The sequence below is a fragment of the Uloborus diversus genome, unplaced genomic scaffold, assembly GCF_026930045.1.
Source record: "Uloborus diversus isolate 005 unplaced genomic scaffold, Udiv.v.3.1 scaffold_65, whole genome shotgun sequence".
NCBI lineage: Eukaryota > Metazoa > Arthropoda > Arachnida > Araneae > Uloboridae > Uloborus > Uloborus diversus.
The window spans coordinates 361,611-381,012 of NW_026558846.1; the positions used below are offsets into that span (position 1 = coordinate 361,611).

The 19,402-nt window shown below is 34.2% G+C and overlaps 1 protein-coding gene across 1 annotated transcript; it reads right to left on the minus strand.

Annotated features, from left to right (window-relative positions):
* Nucleotides 1-3,665: 3,665 nt before the first annotated feature.
* LOC129233713 (zinc finger protein 233-like) lies at nt 3,666-11,827 on the minus strand (the record flags this gene model as incomplete). Its single annotated transcript, XM_054867689.1, has 2 exons — nt 11,557-11,827; nt 3,666-3,756 (listed from the first exon to the last, which is right to left on the minus strand). Coding segments are annotated over exons 1-2 (279 nt in total), but the record flags the coding sequence as incomplete, so codon positions are not given.
* Nucleotides 11,828-19,402: the final 7,575 nt, after the last annotated feature.

The window sequence follows — 19,402 nt, forward strand, 5'->3', positions numbered from 1 at the left end:
AGTTTCAAAAGTCGGGACGAATGGCAACAGTAAACTTCTTCCAATTCAAAGCTAAAGTTAAATTTTCTAAAAATAATAAAATGAGAAAATTTTAAAATATACATATTGAATCAATTCTTCTTTCTTTGAACAAGTGAATCACTCCATTTGATCATTTCTCAATCGATTGTTACTTCTGAACTCAGGAAAGGGAAGGGACACATCCCTAAACTTTTGAAACTGAAGCGGCAGTTACAGGCCCCCCCCCCCACACGCGAGCCGCCTAGAGCTACACCATTACAGCATTGTTCAAAATTTTCAAACATGGATGCTCTTGCAACCAACTGAAGCCTATAGAATAAAAATCTTTTCCATCCAAAAAAAAAAATGAATTTGAACCATTTCAACACATTAGCAATGCCCTTAATTTAGTTTCTAAAAATTGATCTTCAAGAAATGAAATAAATAAATCAATCAAAAATTATTTTCAAATTATTATTTGAGGACTATAGACAGGAAGATTAAATGTTATTCTTGTTGAAATTTCCATTCCACCTGGTAGAATCTATGGCAAGGTCTTTCAAGTGCAAGGGGGGGGGGATTGAGTGTTTTATGAATTTTTCATACAGGTGAAAAATACATAAAAAATTTTGTTTTCTACGGATTTGTGTACTAGGGTATATGCTATGTAATTACCAGGGGAACTGGTAAGCTACATCTCTTAGGAATGAACCAATTTTTCCTTATTTAATCACTTCAAAACTATAATATCCAAACTTGAAATATGAAAAAGACACACTAAATTATGGAGCAGGTTTTTTTAAATGAAAATTAAAAAGTGTTCAAGGTATTAAATGTTAGCACATTAGGGTGGTTCAAAAATACATGTAAAAAAAAAAGTTTCTCCTAGATAACAGGACACCCCTCAGTATTTTTAGACTTGAGGATAGTAATATAATGGAAGAATTTTAGCTTCCTATTTTAACAGAAAGAGAGTGCTCAATCCCCTCCCCAAACTTCATAAGAATGGGGGGGGGGCGATAAAATAATAAACTGAAAAAACAATGCCAATTATTATTATATAAAGCATTAATATGCATATACATTGCAATAAAATAATTTACATAAAAACAGCTTGGAAAATTAAATGTTTCTAAATTTGTTGCATTTTCCATGCTACGGCTAATGTTAAATGATGGGGTCATTGAGCATCCTCTTAAAATGTGAGTAAGAAGCTAAAACTTTTACAGCATAATACTATTAGTAAGTCTTAATAAATAGGGGGTGTCCTGGACTCTAGCCAAAAAAAAAGTTTTTTTTTGAACCACCCTATAGCACATGTCGGCAGTGGCAGATAAAGGTGTTGGGGAGGGGGAAGGGGGGCATCTACTTTACAATTTTGCAGTTTAGATTATTTGACATGCTGTGTACAGTTCAAAACTAAATTCTGAAAAAAAAATGTACCTAAGCTCACAACATGAATAAAAGTTTAGGAATTTCGCTGTTTTTCAAGGTCTAGGGACCCTATAACTCAACCCCTTGAAAGTTTGCACCCTTCACCTGAATATTAGTCTCCCTACAAACAAAAGCAAGTCTGTATAGAATGCTCCATATTTTGGCAGGTGACTAACGGCACCATTTTCATCCAATGGAAATCCAGGAGCTTCGGACGCAATGATAAATGTCCATAAATTGAAAGTAAACATTTTGGTGACAAATCACCGCTTCGGTGACAGTACCAAGAAGTCTGAAGAAATGTGTGTTTAATTAGGATAAACATTTTGGTGACAAATCACTGCTTCGGTGACAATCTGAAGAAATGTGCGTTTAATTAGGATAAACATTTTGGTGACAAATCACCGCTTCGGTGACAATACCAGAAAATCTGAAGAAATGTGTGTTTAATTAGGATAAACATTTTGGTGACAAATCACCGCTTCGGTGACAATACCAAAAAGTCTGAAGAAATGTGTGTTTAATTAGGAAAACAAGAAAATTAACACATTTTGAATGAGATTATGTAGTCCTAAAATGGAAGATTATGCAGTCTTCAAATGAAAAAATACGGGTTTTGAAGGGCTGAGTTGCGAAATGCAGGAATTCAAAGCGTGCTTTTAATTTTTTTCTTAAAATGAAGGAGTATTGTTGGAGTAGTTTTGAAAGAGCATACACACCCTGAATGACAAAAAGGAAAGTGACTGCTGCTTATTTTCTTTTAAGCATTGGTTTTGGATTAGTGTGCACGCTCAAATGTGTATTAAAAATTCAGAGCAAAAGTTTCTTCACAATAATCACAATAACATGGTTTTTCATTTGGGCCTGTCAATAAATGTGTTATTAAATGTGAAACATCCCCATGGGGTTTTTTCTCATTAAAATCAAGTTTGTATTGCATCCTTTCAAAATTTAGCATAGGCTCTTTGAAGCTCAGGAATTCACATAGGGTAGTTTTTGTTCTGCTATGGAGGGGGGGGGACAACCCCTGTGAGTAGATTCCTCGTAAAAATCCACTGGCCCAGATGTTCTTTGATGCACTGAATTTCCTGTTTTCGCCTCGTCCACCTATGGGGGTAATATTTTAAGATTTTAAAAGAAATAAAAATAATGATAATAATTAAATCAGGAGGGCTGAAACATGTTATGCACAAAAAGAGATCTTTCTTTTTCTAATGGAAGCTGATGCTTTATATGTACAACATACTTAATATTTAGAATAACATTCTCTAAAATTGCAAAATAAAGTTCCAAAAAATGAAAGAACTTGAATGTTTTTAACCACTTTATTCAATTTAGGCTGATGTTAATTAACAAAGCCTACTATTCTATTGTTCAGAATACTATGCTTGTTTGAAATTCTATGTAGTATTTACAAACTATTTGCAGTTACATTCCCTGATGTCATTTTCCCTGAAAATTACAGGTTTTCCCGAAGCATACAAACCCTGACAGAAATCCAAACACCCCTAAAATATTTCAATAGAGAGGCATGCAACAGGAACCATCCCCCCCCCCCTTCGCCGATGACACACCTGATTCAAGGAAAAGAAAATGTACAGAAAACATTGCAATGTATTAGAATATTGAGATATTTTACTGCTGTAATATGATGTTAAAATCTGCAACATCACCCAGCGCTAATCACAACCCTACGGTTTTTCTTCATTATGTATCCTCAAATGTGATTTTAAACTTGAACTCTGAGAAAATGTCTTACTACAATACTCACAAGAATATGGTTTCACATTAGTGTGAATCCTTAAATGTCTTTTTACACTTGAACTCTGAGAAAATGTCTTACTACAGTACTCACAAGAATATGGTTTCTCATTAGTGTGAATCCTCAAATGTCTTTTTAAACTTGAACTCTGAGAAAATGTCTTACTACAGTACTCACAAGAATATGGTTTCTCATTAGTGTGAATCCTCAAATGTGTTTTTAAACTGAAACACTGAACAAATGTCTTACTACAATACTTACAAGAATATGGTTTCTCATTAGTGTGAATCCTCAAATGTGTTTTTAAACTTGAACTATTAGAAAATGCCTTTTTACAATAATCACAAGAATATGGTTTTTCATTAGTGTGTATCCTCAAATGTGTTTTCAAATGCATTGCGTGAGAAAATGTCTTATTACACTGATCACAAGAATATGGTTTTTCATTAGTGTGTATCCTCAAATGTGATTTCATATGCGAGACTTGAGAAAATGTCTTTCTACAAAACTCACAACAATATGGTTTTTCATTAGTGTGTATCCTCAAATGGGTTTTCAAACTTGAGCTGTGAGAAAATGTCTTACTACACTGATCACAAGAATATGGTTTTTCATTAGTGTGTATCCTCAAATGTGTTTTCATAACTGAGACTTGGGAAAATGTCTTTTTACAAAACTCACAAGAATATGGTTTTTCATTAGTGTGTATCCTCAAATGTTTTTTTATGTTTGAGAGCTGACGAAAAGTCTTCTTACAATACTCACAAGAATATGGTTTTTCATTAGTGTGCATCCTCAAATGTGTTTTCAAAGTAGAACTATCGGAAAATGCCTTTTTACAATAATCACAAGAATATGGTTTTTCATTAGTGTGTATCCTCAAATGCGTTTTCAAATGCATTGCGTGAGAAAATGCCTTTTTACACTGATCACAAGAATATGGTTTTTCATTAGTGTGTATCCTCAAATGTGATTTCATATGCGAGACTTGAGAAAATGTCTTTTTACAGTACTCACAAGAATATGGTTTTTCATTAGTGTGTATCCTCAAATGAGTTTTGAAACTTGAGCTGTGAGAAAATGTCTTACTACACTCATCACAAGAATATGGTCTTTCATTAGTGTGTATCCTCAAATGTGTTTTCATAACTGAGACTTGAGAAAATGTCTTTTTACAAAACTCACAAGAATATGGTTTTTCATTTGTGTGTATTCTCAAATGTTTTTTCATGTTTGAGACCTGACAAAAAGTCCTCTTACAATACATACAAGAATATGGTTTTTCATTAGTGTGCATCCTCAAATGGGTTTTCAAACTTGAGCTGTGAGAAAATGTCTTACTACACTGATCACAAGAATATGGTTTTTCATTAGTGTGTATCCTCAAATGCGTTTTCAAACTTGAATTTACTGAAAATGTTTTCTTGCAATACTCACAAGAATATAATTTGTCTTCAATACACAATGTTTCATGCAAATTTGATTTTGTTTTCATAGGAACTGACATGTCGAAAAAATTCGAAGATTATTTTTTACATTAAGCAGTAGCACAAAGGCAGATTCTAAGGCTTGTTCAATAATGTACCATTTTGTTTCATAAAATCTATATGCTTCTTAATTTTTTCAGTCCAGCTTACAAACCACCAAATTTTACATCAGTACAGCAGATGTCTCCACTAAGAAAACATGTGTTACATTCCTTTTGTTGAGCACTAGAGAATAATCATTATGGTCACAGATTTTTATCAACAATCTAATGAAAACATCATTCTTCAAAGGAACTTGTTTTCTGATGACTCTAAATTTATTCCCTTAGTGGCAAATTTTCATTTAAACACATAAGTAAGCGTTTTGTATTCTGCACTTCAAGGGACCTTTTTTAAGGTGTTTATACACAGGCAGCGTTTTGTAGTATGCACTTTAAGGGACCTTTTTTAAGGTGTTTATACACAGGCAGCGTTTTGTATTCTGCACTTTCAGGGACCTTTCGTAAGGTGTGTTTATACACAGGAACTGTCCAACATATACTCTTGAAATCAAAATTTCAAAAAATTATTTTTTTACAGTATAATGAAGTGCAATGATGAATGTCCTGTTTCAAAAGTATGTTCAGGCAACATACCAATGCCGAAAACCTTTCAACGTATGAAAATCACTTGCATCAACACTGATTCTCCCCACGTCTATGATGTGATGTCCAGTTTAAAGAGCTGAACTGGGCACGAAGAAGCACCTGCACACAAAAATGAAAACATCTTAAAATATTTGACTGTAATTAACATTAGAAAAACAAATCTTAATAAAATTGCTAGATACAATCATAATTACTCTTAATTTTGTTGAGTAACAGCACAATTTTATGAGTGTAAATATTAAAAAAGTCGGAATAGATAACAAAACAATAATCTTCCACTTGGAATCTTTTTATTTTTCCACATTTTATTAAGTGAGGTCCCCATCCCATAGTTTTACCATAGCCTGCATTCCAGCTGCATTATATTCTAAGGGTTGCTGTCTCATCAAGAGCTGGACTTTATGTTGGACGCCGTTGTCATCTGTTCAGGATGGCTCCAGTACTACAGCATCCATCGAAATCAGGGTTGGGTTTCGGACTGTCCAAAACTGGTTTAAGACAGGACAGGTGGTTTTTAAAGTCCAAAACTGTCCGAAACTATGTTGAAGCTCAAGGGGTGTAATCTAATCAATTTGTATTTACTGCAATATTCATAATGCATAAATATAGATATTAATGAGGTTTAATGAGTATTTGATACTATATTTTTCTACAAAATGTTCATTTAAAAAACATTTTACTTAAAAAAATTGCCAATAACTAAAACATAAAAACTTCCTTATGTAACAACTGGAAGAATTGTGAATGGAAATTCACTACACTACCGAGACAACTAATTTCAGTTTCATTCATAACTCAAAAGAATGTTATTAAATGTACAATATTTAAATGCAAAAAAAAAAAAAAAAGCTTAATTTTTTTAAATGATTTTTGCAAATAGGTTTTGCACGATGTTTTAACGAAAATTATTTTTTAAATCATAGATTAAAGTACAAGAAATTAAGATGATTAAACACTTACATTATAAAACTTGTGCTATTCTTTTGTTAGCTGATATTTTTAATATACTACTTTCCGTAACTAAAAAAATTTGTATTTTATTGCATTTAAGTGAATTATTGCACTTTCGAATTGCAATTGCAATTTTGAACACTTTCTTTTGCACATTTGCATAAACGTCGAAAAATTTGGTTAATGAAAAAAAAAACTGTTGCATAAAAATTGAAATTTTTAATGAAGGATTTAATTTCTACACAACTAATTAAACTCAGCTGCATAAATTAGTTACCTTTATATTTATACTTGAATGTTCACATAGAATAAATATATTCAATAGTAAAAAAAAAAAAAAATTGACACAATTTGTTCTGTTTTTGATGATGACACTTTTTGCAGTTGATTCAGTTTCTGAGCCCTTGTTGGGTTGGCCTGCTATAGAAGCTTTAGGCATTATCAAGATAGCCAGTTCAGTAGGAAAGTCTTGCAACGAAAAGGAACCTTATAAATCAAAATTTCCTGAATTGTTCAGCAGACTGGGTAAAATGAAGGAAACTTATCATATAGTTTTAGATTCAGATGCTACTCCCTCTAGTGTTAATGTTGCTCGCAGAGTACAATTGCCTTTAAGAAAACAAGTGAAACTCGAACTCGATAGGCTCGAGAAAATGGGGGTAATTCGTAGAATAACTCGTCCGACGAAATGGTGTGCAGCTCTAGTTCCAGTTATCAAACCAATCGGAGAAGTTAGAATCCGCGTCGATTTCACTAAACTCAATAAATACGCAGCCCATGAAAAAACCATAAAGCCAACTGTGGAAGAGTCATTAGGACTACTCGGAGAAGCTAAAATATTTTCCAAACCTGACGCGAACTCTGGGTTTTTTCAAATTCCCCTGGCAGAAGAATGCCAAGATCTTACTACATTCGTAACACCATTCGGAAGATTCTGTTTCACACGTCTTCCATTCGGTATTACATCGGCTCCCGAACATTTTCAACACCGCATGCAATGAATTTTAGAACGGCTACCAGGAGTGGTCAATCAAACCGACGATACGCTAGTTTTTGGCAGAAATCAAAAAGAACATGACGAAAGGCTGGAAAAATTTTAATAAAATTATCCAAATCTGGAGTCACTCTCAATCTATCTAAATGTGTATTTTCATGCACTAGTGTAAAATTTCTTGGGCACGTCATCGATAAAGATGGTATTCGACCCGATCCTGCGAAAGTTAGTGCAATAAAGAATCTTAGTGCTCCAAGTGATATATCCGGTGTTCGAAGAATTCTAGGAATGGTAAATCACGTTGCTAGATTCATCCCTCATTTATCATCATTAACAGAACCTTTAAGGTCACTCTTAAATAAAAATGTGGAATTTCAATGGGATACTCCTCAATCAGAAGCAATGGAAGAAATAAAAAAATTAATTATTTCGCCAGTCTGCTTAGCAAAATATCATCCAGAATATGAAACTACTTTATCGGCTGATGCTTCATCCTTTGGTTTAGGCTGTGTCTTGCTCCAAAAACAACCCAATGACGAGTTAAGAGCAGTTTCGTACGCTTCAAGATCTTTAAGTGACACAGAAAAGCGTTATTCGCAAATCGAAAAGGAAGCTTGGGCTGCGACCTGGGCAGCAGAACGATTTCAACAATACTTGCTAGGACTTCAGTTCACGCTAGAGACTGATCATAAGCCTCTAGTCCCTCTTTTAGGCAAGATGAACATCGAAGACCTACCACCGCGTATTCAACGTTTCAGTATCAGATTGATGCGTTTTGATTACAACATAATTTACGTTCCAGGTGACTTAATTGCAACTGCCGATACATTATCAAGATCGCCTGAAACACATAAAACGAATCACGATGAGCTGTCGGACAGGGAAGTACAAGCCTATGTTAATTATATCGTAAAAACCATCCCTGCTTCTTCTGAGAAATTACAAGAAATAAAAGAAGAACTTCTGAAGGATAGCTCTTTATCTCTGGTTATCAAGTTTTGCCAAGAAGGGTGGCCAGAACACGGCAACATGCCATTTGAAGCGGGTCCATACTGGAAGAGTAAAGACGAACTGACTTTTTCTGACGGACTACTACTAAAAGGTCCTAGGCTGGTAATTCCAAAAAAATTACAGAAAGATATATTACGCCGAATCCATGACGGACACTTAGGCATAAACAAATGTAGATCCAGAGCTAAGAAGTCAGTATGGTGGTCAGGTATCTCTCAAAAAATAAAAGAAATGGTAACTTGCTGTCCGATCTGTGTCAAAACAAGAATTCAAAATAAAGAACCTTTAATTCCATCTACTCCTCCAACTCGACCTTGGGAGAAGGTATCTACAGATCTTTTTGAAGTTAGAGGTAAACACTTTCTATTAGTCACAGACTATTACTCAAGATACCCAGAAGTTTGTGAATTAGCATGCTTGACTTCTTCAGCAACCATAGACAGTATCAAACCCATATTCGCCAGACATGGCATACCTGACCTAGTGATTAGCGACAACGGTCCACAGTATTCATCATCAGAATTTAAATCATTTGCTGCTGACTACGGCTTTAAGCATGAAACAAGTAGTCCCCGCTATCCGCAGGCAAACGGCGAAGCAGAGCGAATGGTACAGACGATGAAAAACTTATTGGAAAAGTCTTCAGATTTCAACATTGCTCTACTAACCTATCGTAACACATCGGGGCCAACGGGATATAGCCCTGCTCAACTATGTATGGGACGATCTCTCCGAACTCGACTTCCAGTTCACCCTAAACAATTACGTCCAAAATGGCCAAACGGGAAAGAACATTTACAAAAAGAGATTTCTCGTAAAGAAAAAGAAAAAGCGGCCTTTGATCGAAAACATGCTGCTTATGAATTGCGTCCTCTAAGCACAGGTGAGAAAGTTTGGATTCCAGACTCCAAAACAGCGGGAATCATTGCTTCTCCGGCAAAGACACCAAGGTCCTACAACGTCCTGACTCCCAGTGGTGAAATTCGTCAAAATCGCCAACACCTAATTCCGATGCCCGAACCAGAAGAGACCGAGGAAACAATCAATGTTCCCGAGGCTGCGCCAGAGGCGCTAGAAACTGTTTCCAGAGACTCCCCCAATTCAGGACTGTCCTACACCAAAGACTATTACCCATAAACAAACTCGTTCTGGTAGGGTTGTCAAACCACCAGAACGTTTAGATCTTTAAATCCCTTTTTCCGAACTTCGTCGGGGGATGTCGCGGGAGCTTTGGCCGCTAGACGGCGCCCCGCTCTGTGTTGATGTATGCTCAGGATATCTGAGTGCGTGGCTATACTGTTGTTCTGTTTTTCGCGCTTCCGTGTACTTGTGTGTTGCTGTAACTCCGTCCAGTGATAAAACATCTATGTGCTTACATCATTAGTCTCCAATGAAATACGAAACACCCTCGCCTTCAAACCGCTCGGCAGGCCTGTGTTTCTGTCTGTGTGCAGGCATGAGTATGTGTGGGTATGTGTGTGTGTGTGTGTATGCGTGTGTGTGTAGGATATTGACGAAACCTGGAGACGGTTTTCGCTAGAGGTGCAGCATCGTGATGAGCCGGTCGACAGTGTTGCTGCGGAGGGTGCTGGTGGGAAGATAAAATCATAGGAACACCAAAAACAGTCAAGTGACAACAATAAGCAATCGTGATTGCTCAAAAAAAAAAGGTTTTTTAAAAAAAGTGGATATAATCTGTTTTGAAAGTAAACTCCTTAATTGTTGGAGCAACTTTGCACCACTTGTCATTTTTAGTATTTTTTACATCGATTGCAAACCTTCCTTTTCCTCCATGCAGGCATCACAGAAAGGAGATCATGCTCTAATGAACCAACAGTGTTGCCGAAAGCTTTTGTGCAAATTTATTTATTTGCATGCCTGTAAAATAGATTTGAGAATAGCATGTCAAAAAAAAATCAGTTTTTAATATTTGTTTTATCATCAACATTAGTCTGTCACAGGTCAGAAAATTGTCCAAGAATGGTGTTTCAAGACTGCTCTGTCCTGATCAAAACATGGAGTGTGGGAAAGAAATTCTTTCATTTGAACTCGCTACCTCTTTGTAGGCATCAAGTTTTTATGCAATTTTTGAATTAAAATGTTCTTTCAATTCGTTATGGCGCGTATCTATTCGACTCTTCCATGATGGTGTGAATCAAACTGTCATCAAAAGTAGTTCAAAATATTATTTTTCTCCCGTTAAAGTAGAAGTTCCAACTGTTAAACCCACTGGTGGTTGATGGAAGGGTAATCTCGGCAAAGAAAATGGTTAGTCACATGTTGTCCCTAGAACGAACCGAGTTTGGACTTCACGAAATGGAAACACAAACTATACAATGGCCGGGCCTCCGATCTGGAATTCCCAAATTGGCTCTTTCGCCTTGCCGGAACTTAATTCGGGAAAACAGGCAAAGGGTCTTTAAGGCCGACGGGATCTCCTCCGATATCATTTGCCATTTTATATGCATACTAAGTAAATAATGTGTAACAATCATCAGTTGGAACAAAATCTTTCTTAATGATATATCCACAGACAGACTTTCATAGTTAAATTTACAGTAATGCTACTTTTATCACAACAGTAATGGCTTCTTTGAAGAAAGCATTCTCAAAAGCAGATTTCAGTAAAAAAAAAACTCACAACACTCTGCTATTGCATTGGTGCTTATTCTGAAATGCCTTTTCAACATGTGCTCTCATAAAGTATTTAAAAAGAAAAGAAAAACACAAATGTGGTTCTTTAGTGAGCATTCACAAATGTCCTAAACTAATTTTTTTTTTTTTTTTGTCAATGAGTTTCCAAGGTATTTTTAAATATTAACTGGAATTTAAATTATTTGTACAGTAATTATAAGAATATGTTTTTTGTTTAGCATGTGTCCTCAAATGGTATTTCAAATGTGAAGTATCCAAACATCACACGAATACCGATTTTCTTTTGAGTGCATCATCAGAAAGCTCTTCTATTCTGAGGAAATGCCTTTTTAAATTTCTCAAAAATGCGGTTTTTCTCTTGAATGACCCTTTAAATGGATTTTTAAATGTCCACTCTGAGAAAATGACTTTCCACAAATTTCACATGAATATGGTTTTTCTTTTGTATGTGTCCTCAAATGCCTTTTTAAACTTTCACTCTACGAAAATGACTCTTGACAAATTTCACAAGAATATGGTTTTTCTTTTGTATGTGTCCTCAAATGCTTCATCAAACTTCCACTCTGAGAAAATGACTTTTTACAAATTTCTCAAGGGTATGGTTTATCTTTTGTATGTGTCCTCAAATGGATTTTTAAATGTCCACTCTGAGAAAATGACTTTTTACAAATTTCACATGAATATGGTTTTTCTTTAGTATGTGTCCTCAAATGCCTTTTTAAATTTTCACTCTCCGAAAATGACTCTTGACAAATTTCACAAGAATATGGTTTTTCTTTTGTGTGTGTCCTCAAATGCTTCATCAAATTTCCACTCTGAGAAAATGACTCTTTACAAATTTCACATGAATATGGTTTTTCTTTTGTATGTGTCCTCAAATGCTCTTTCAAACTTCCACTGCGAGAAAATGACTTTTTACAATTTTCACAAGAATATGGCTTTTCTTCAGTATGAGTCCTCAAATGCACCCTTAAACTTCCACGATAAGAAAATGACTTTTTACAAATTTCACAAGAATATGGTTTTTCTTTTGTGTGTGTCCTCAAATGCTTCGTCAAATTTCCACTCTGAGAAAATGACTCTTTACAAATTTCACATGAATATGGTTTTTCTTTTGTGTGTGTCCTCAAATGCTTCATCAAACTTCCACACCGAGAAAATGACTCTTTACAAATTTCACATGAATATGGTTTTTCTTTTGTGTGTGTCCTCAAATGCTTCATCAAACTTCCACTCTCCGAAAATGACTTTTTACAAATTTCACATGAATATGGTTTTTCTTTTGTGTGTGTCCTCAAATGCTTCATCAAACTTCCACTCTCCGAAAATGACTCTTTACAAATTTCACAAGAATATGGTTTTTCTTTTGTGTGTGTCCTCAAATGCTTCGTCAAATTTCCACTCTGAGAAAATGACTCTTTACAAATTTCACATGAATATGGTTTTTCTTTTGTGTGTGTCCTCAAATGCTTCATCAAACTTCCACACCGAGAAAATGACTCTTTACAAATTTCACAAGAATATGGTTTTTCTTTAGTGTGTGTCCTCAAATGGACTTTCAAATTTCCACTCTGAGAAAATGACATTTTACATAATTCACAAGAAAATCGCTTTTCTTTAGTATGTGTCCTCAAATGCTTCCTTAGACTCCCACGATCAGAAAATGACATTTTTCAAACTTCATAAGAATGGTTTCTGTTTAGTATGAGTCCTCAAATGTACTTTCAGATGTGAAATGTAATTAAATGTCTTTTCCCAATGTTCGCAAGACTGATTTGTCTTGGACGTTCATTTGCATTTTAAGCTTTAAGTTTGGATTCACAAAACTGCACTACTTAACTTTATGCTTACATGCATTCCCTTGATTGAACTTCAATCTAAAAATAGAAAACTATTTTATTCTAATGGAAAAAAAGCAAAATGCTTTCAGTTTTCAAAACAAATAAAATTTTTATCCTTCATAAAGCTAATTTGTAAAATGCCTTGAGAAAAACATATTCCTCTAAAACATTGTGACTGTTATGGAATTGCCCCTTGGCATACCGAAGGACCTGCTTTAAATCAGGGAACGTTGATTTAAATCAGTTGATTTTTTTTATAAATTAATTTTGCATTTTTAGAATGTGTTGCTCTAAATCTAACTATAGGGGAAGGTGGGGCACCTTGGGACACTTTTTAGGTAAAGATTTTTAGAAATTTTACTTTCAAACCAATTTGCACCAAACTTAGCTAAACGTGCAATTTAGAAATTTTGCTTCAATAAAAATTAATTTTACTCCATTATTTCATCAAATTAAATTTTCATTAAAAAGTCGTTACACCATCTCAACCTACCCCACTAGGTGGGGCACCTTGGGACACAAGCAATAATCCTAATAATTGTCATCTTAAATAATTGAAATCTCGTTACTAATAACATTCTCTGCTGCAGTTTCAACAACAGACGCATCAACAGCAGGGAACTTCCTATTTTCTTTTCTAGATCTCATAATTTCTGTTATTTTATTATTGTAATACTTTTGAAATGAGCTTTTTCTACACTGTACATTTATGGAGCAGCTTGGGACAGTGTCCCAATCTGCCACATTTAAGATTGTTATTATATATTGTTACAAATTCTGTAAATAGTAATTATTTTTGTGTTTAATTTGTCGTAATCTAGCTAAATTTGGGCGTTTATTCCATAGTCTTTCATCTAAAATTATTGTAGTAACGTAACCTGTAAATAGTTTCTTGTAATGAACATTAGGGTGGAACGAAAAAAACAAAGTTTTTATTTTCGAATCGTAATAGTGCGGAAAAGTTGCGATTGGTGAAGACTTACAAAACAAAACAAAGATTTTTAAAATCGGATAATATCTTCCGATCCCGCAACGAGCCTGAATATTTGAAAAAATGGAAAATTTCGTGTTTTCTTAGTGATTTTTCAAAAATTTTGTTTTCTTTTTAAGGCTCTAAGACGGAAAAGTTACGATTGGTGAAACCTTCAGAAAAAAAAAAAAAAAAAACTTGAAACCGAATAATACCTTCTGATCCAGAACCAAGAATAAAAAATCGAAAAAGTTGAGAATTTCAGGATTTTTCCGAATTTTTAACATTTTTGGATCAATGTACTTTTTCAGGCAACAGAGCGGAGAAGTTACGTTTAGTGAAGACTTCAAAGCGAAAAAAAAAAAATCTTTTTGAAAAAAAACAATATCTTCCGATCGCGCAACGAACCTACATGTTTGAAAAAATGTAAACTTTAAGCCCTTTTTCAGCTTTTTTTCTTTTTTTTTAATTTAACGCTCCTCATAAGTTCGGTATGAAATACTAATGGAAGAACGTTTGTTTATAAAACAAATATGATATTTTAGTACTAGAGCCTGCCTGTAAATTGTCCACATGGCCCTTTAATCCCGCGATACTCATATTTGTTTATGCCGCTTAGTACAGTATATGCATCTAATACGCCCCATTAGCGAAATAAAGAACCGCAAAAATTTCACAGACGGTGCCATTCATGTTTACAGAACAATTCAAACCTGTCAATACTTACCTGACAATCTAAAACAAGTTTTTTACCCTGTCATTGAAAGAAACTCTTTCTTTGCGCATCTCGAAAACTTATTAATGGCAATGGTGTTTGATGAAAGGAGGCATAAGAGAACTAGCGTTTAAAAACGTCTTGAAAGCCAGAGAATCTGTTTCTAAACGCAAAAGCATTAGAAACTTTGTCATTCCATCTCTAAATTTCGAAGCAGAAGTTTACGCAGAGATTATTAATTGGAACACGACAAAGCTATCTTCTCCACCTTTTCTTCAAAAAGTTCCTAACAAAGACATTGAAAATTTTATTGTAACAGGCACTATACCCGACTGGGATATAAAACTATTCCCCTGCCATACGCAAGCTGTCGAAAGATGTGTGAAGCTAATGACGGAGGCTTCACTCAAAGTGTGTGGATTTAAATCAAGAGATGGCTACATAAGAGCAACATTGAAATCCAGATCAATTATGCCCGAATTTTCCAAAAAATCTGATTTTAAATTAGCTTCAACAACTAACACTTAAAACAATAAGACTTGTATACTGGATTGTAAATTTGGTAAATATTTTATAACTTTCTATTATTTGAAAATGTTTCATTGTTGTAAAGAATGGTAGTTTTGCATGTTTAGAAGATACCTTAAAAGTCAAGAAATAAATTAATGTTTATGTGTAATATAGGGTTTTTTAAAAGGCTTTTCCCTGTAACACCGGGGGAAAAAACAAGAACAATTTTATTTTTAATCACTAAGAGAAGTTGAAATTCTCCCTTTTTAGCCTACTTTCCCAGTAAAAGTCAAAAAAAGAAGAAAAAAGCATGAAAGAAGGCTTAATGCATCTTAAAAATATTGCAAAAAAAAAGTCAAAAATAAATAAAATAATTGAATAAATATCGAAAAATTAAAAATTGGAAAGTAGGGTATTGAGATGGGGAAAAATGTCTGTCGGTCTGTCTGTCTGTCTGTTCCCCCCCCCAATAACTTTTGAATGAATAGTCCGATTCGAACAAATTTTTTTTGTTCGAAAGATCTCGGCAATGACATCTCATTCCCATATTTTACTTTTTGATTTGAACTATTTTTTGTTCAATTTTGAACAGTTCAAAAAAACTTAACATTAGCGCCTACGGGGAAATTCAAGGCAATTCCGAACTATGAGGCGAATTTGCTTCAAACAAACTTTGTAGGAAAAAGCGTTTGATGAAAAACTTGTATATAAATTATCTTTTTGATTTGAACAATTTTCCGTTCAATTTTGAACAGTTCAAATCCCTTAACATTAGCACCTATAGGGAAACTGAAAGTCAATGTAGATTCCGTACTTGAATGTGAATTTACTTCAAACAAATTTTGTTGGAAATAGCTCTTGACACCAAACTCCAGACTTCGACGACAAGAATTTAGGGGCACTTGACCCCGACTCCGACTCCTGTGCCCGACAATTAATCGAACTCCGACTCCCCGACTTCGACTCTGACTTCGTTGCTTTGGCAAAAATTTATACACGGAGGACAAATGACAGACTCCGATTCTTAGATATCGACTCCGACTCCTTTACCCAAAAATGAGATTGACTCCGACTCCGACGCAATGGTTTTGACTGTGAAATAATTATTGTTGATCTGACTTGTTTTTATTTTTACGCTAAAGTTTTAACTTAGGTATTCAGTTTTCGGCGAATAAACTCGAAGTCATTTATGTTTCTACATAAAGATATGCGCAGACGATTTTTTTTTTTTTTTTGACAATGAAAATTATTTCTTTAAGTTGACATTTTATTGTCTTAATTTATTTTGGTAAGTGCATTTATTCATTTAAAAAATTGTTTTTGGCAACAGGGGAGAAAGAAACGGTTTTTTTTTATATAATGAATTTATTTTAATGAGCTTATTAATTTTAATTATTATTTTTTCGTTTTGAAAGCTGTTAAAGATTTTTTTAATGCCAAAAGTGTATTAGCTGCTTTTTTTTTACGCATCTAATTTTTTTAGATGAATGAGGAATATTTTATTCCTAGAAATCAGCTTAAAGTATTTTAAAAATATGTTTGAAAAAATTTGCGATTTTAGCTATTTTTGAGAATATTGATCAGGTACTAGAAAGTAGTATGGGTATACGGGAAAGTAGGCTCGTCTAGTTCTAGACAGAACTTCTTGTTTTACTTTTCATGCTTGTTCCTGGATCAGAAGGTATTATTTGATTTCAATATGTTTTTTAAAATTTCTGAAGGCTTCACCAATCGTAACTTTTCCGTCTTAGAGTATTAAAAAGAAACGTTGGAGAATTTTTTTTAAAAAATCTCTAAGAACAAATGAAATTTTCCACTTTTTCAAATTTTAAGGCTCGTTGCCGGATCGGAAGATATTATCCGATTTTAAAAATTTTTGTGTTGTTTTGTAAGTCTTCACCAATCGCAACTTTTCTGCACTATTACAATGCAAAAATAAAAACTTAGTTTTTTTCGTTCCACCCTAATGAACATACAACCCCATGACATTCGACTGAAGTATACGGTCCCCCTATTTTTCCATTCATAAAATTTGTGAATGAATAAAAAGAAAGTAGGATATATTTGTAGAATGTTATCGAAACTTCTCAATGGAACATTGTGGAAACTTTTCAAGGATTTATAAATAGCCTCTGCGGCATGAAAAGTCAGTCTCGATTGAGAAGTTGTGCTGAGAGCGTATTAGCTCTGTTTATTGCGAGGCATTTCGCTGTGTTGTTTTTCGTATTTGGATGTAAAGACGTGTGTAACCGTTGAGTTTACGGTGTCGATTGATATTTGCTTAATTGCTGATGATAAATTTAGCAGTTGTTAAGGGTCTTTCCTGTACATAGTGTAAATAAATCTCTTGTGTTTTTTTCTCAAGAACTGTGTCGTTCTTTCAAGAAAGTTGGAAATCGAACCAGATCGGTAACAATATCAACTTTTTAAAAGTCATACTTAGCTACATAATACATTTTTTTACCTTAAAATGATTGTGAAAGGAAAATTTTTAATTCCCACTTGCTATGATTGAAATTATTCCACTTCTTAGTTTAAAAAAAATATTTAATAATTAAACTACCAATTAATGCAACTCCAAACCTTTCAAAACACAGAAAATTATATTAGTCTTGAACTGTTCATGTGAGCAATACCAAAGTAAGGCATAAATCCTGCTGTCATTGATGATGTCCTAGGAGAACTAATTTTTGTTTACAAAATTAACTCTAGAACCACGGTAGGGGTCAATTTGACCCAAATAAAATTTCATTTCCATTTTTTCAGAGATTTTACGAGCGGAATGACTTGAAACTTTTTGACTCTTTCTTAAATTGTATAAATATTAATCTGTAAAAGAATTAGCCATTCAGAATTTTTTATTTCCGAGACATTACTTCTTATGCATGAAACCGCGGTAAGGGTCAGAATGACCCTTGGCTTAGTAGATGCAAAACGAAACGGTTCTTGGAATCGGTAACAGTCAAAACTGCTCCCCAATTGGTATGAAAAGGATCTACAGTAGACACTGAAGGTAAAATGGGTGAAGGTCATAGATAACAAAAACTAGCTTTTTCTCTTCCTTTTGTTATCTGACAGAGCTGCGTTTATACTGCTAGATGCAAACCATTCTTTGTCTCCGCAGAAAAATGTCAAGAAAACGTCATTTGCTTTCGGTCAAGGAAACTCTGAAATACATGCAAGAGCTGTTACTATTATATTGTATAATCTTAGTAGTATTACTCTTGTTCATCAAAAAATATTTCTTTGACTCTTTTTAAACATCAACGAACCCATTTTAAGCTGTGGGTCAAATTGACTCCTGCCCGCGGTTTTAGGTATACGGAAATTTCCGCGGTTCTAGTGTTAAAGCTGAAATTTATGGTGTCCCATGGTGGGCCATGTCCCAAGGTGCTCCACCTTCCCCTACTGCATCATACAATCTTCACTTCAACTGGAAAAACTATGCATAGATCCCTCTTTCTGTGTGTGTAACAGATTTTTAGACTCTTGCAATATTGCTTTTTTCTCCAAAATTAGTTCAGAACAAAATAAAAACTTGCAGTTTTGTACAGGGGCGTAGCTAAGGGGGGGTTTTGGGGACAAACCCCCCCCCCGAAAAGTTAGTCTCAAAAAAAAAAAAAAAGAGAAAAAGAAGAGAGAAGAGAAAGAAAAAAAAAGAAGAAAAGGAAAAAATTCCAAGCAATTACACACACATATATATATATATATATATATATATATATAGAGAGAGAGAGAGAGAGAGATAAAAGAAGTAACCCCCCCCCCGAAAGTCGGGTCTAGCTACGCCACTGGTTTTGTATGTGTCTTTAAATGGACTTTCAAACTTCCACTCTCAGAAAATGACATTTTACAAATTTCACAAGAATATGGTTTCTCTTTAGTATGAGTCCTCAAATGTACTTTCAGATGTGAAATGTAATTAAATGTCTTTTCACAATATTCGGAAGACTGATTTGTCTTGGACTTTCATTTGCATTTTAAGCTTTAAGTTTGGATTCACAAGACTGCACTACTAAACTCTGGTCACATACACAATCCCTTGATTGAACTTCAATCTAAAAATAGAAAACTATTTTATTCTAATGGAAAAAAAAAGCAAACTGCTTTCAGTTTTCAAAACAAATAAAATTTTTATCCTTCATAAAGCTAATTTTTAAAATGCCTTGAGAAAAACATATTCCTCTAAAACATTGTGACTGTTATGGATTTGCCCTGCGGCATACCTAAGGACCTGCTTTACATCAGGGAACGTTGATTTAAATCAGTTGATTTTTTTTTTATAAATTAATTTCGCATTTTTAGAATGTGTTGCTCTAAATCTAACTATAGGGGAAGGTGGGGCACCTTGGGACACTTTTTAGGTAAAGATTTTTAGAAATTTTACTTTCATACCAATTTTCACCAAACTTACTACCAAACGGC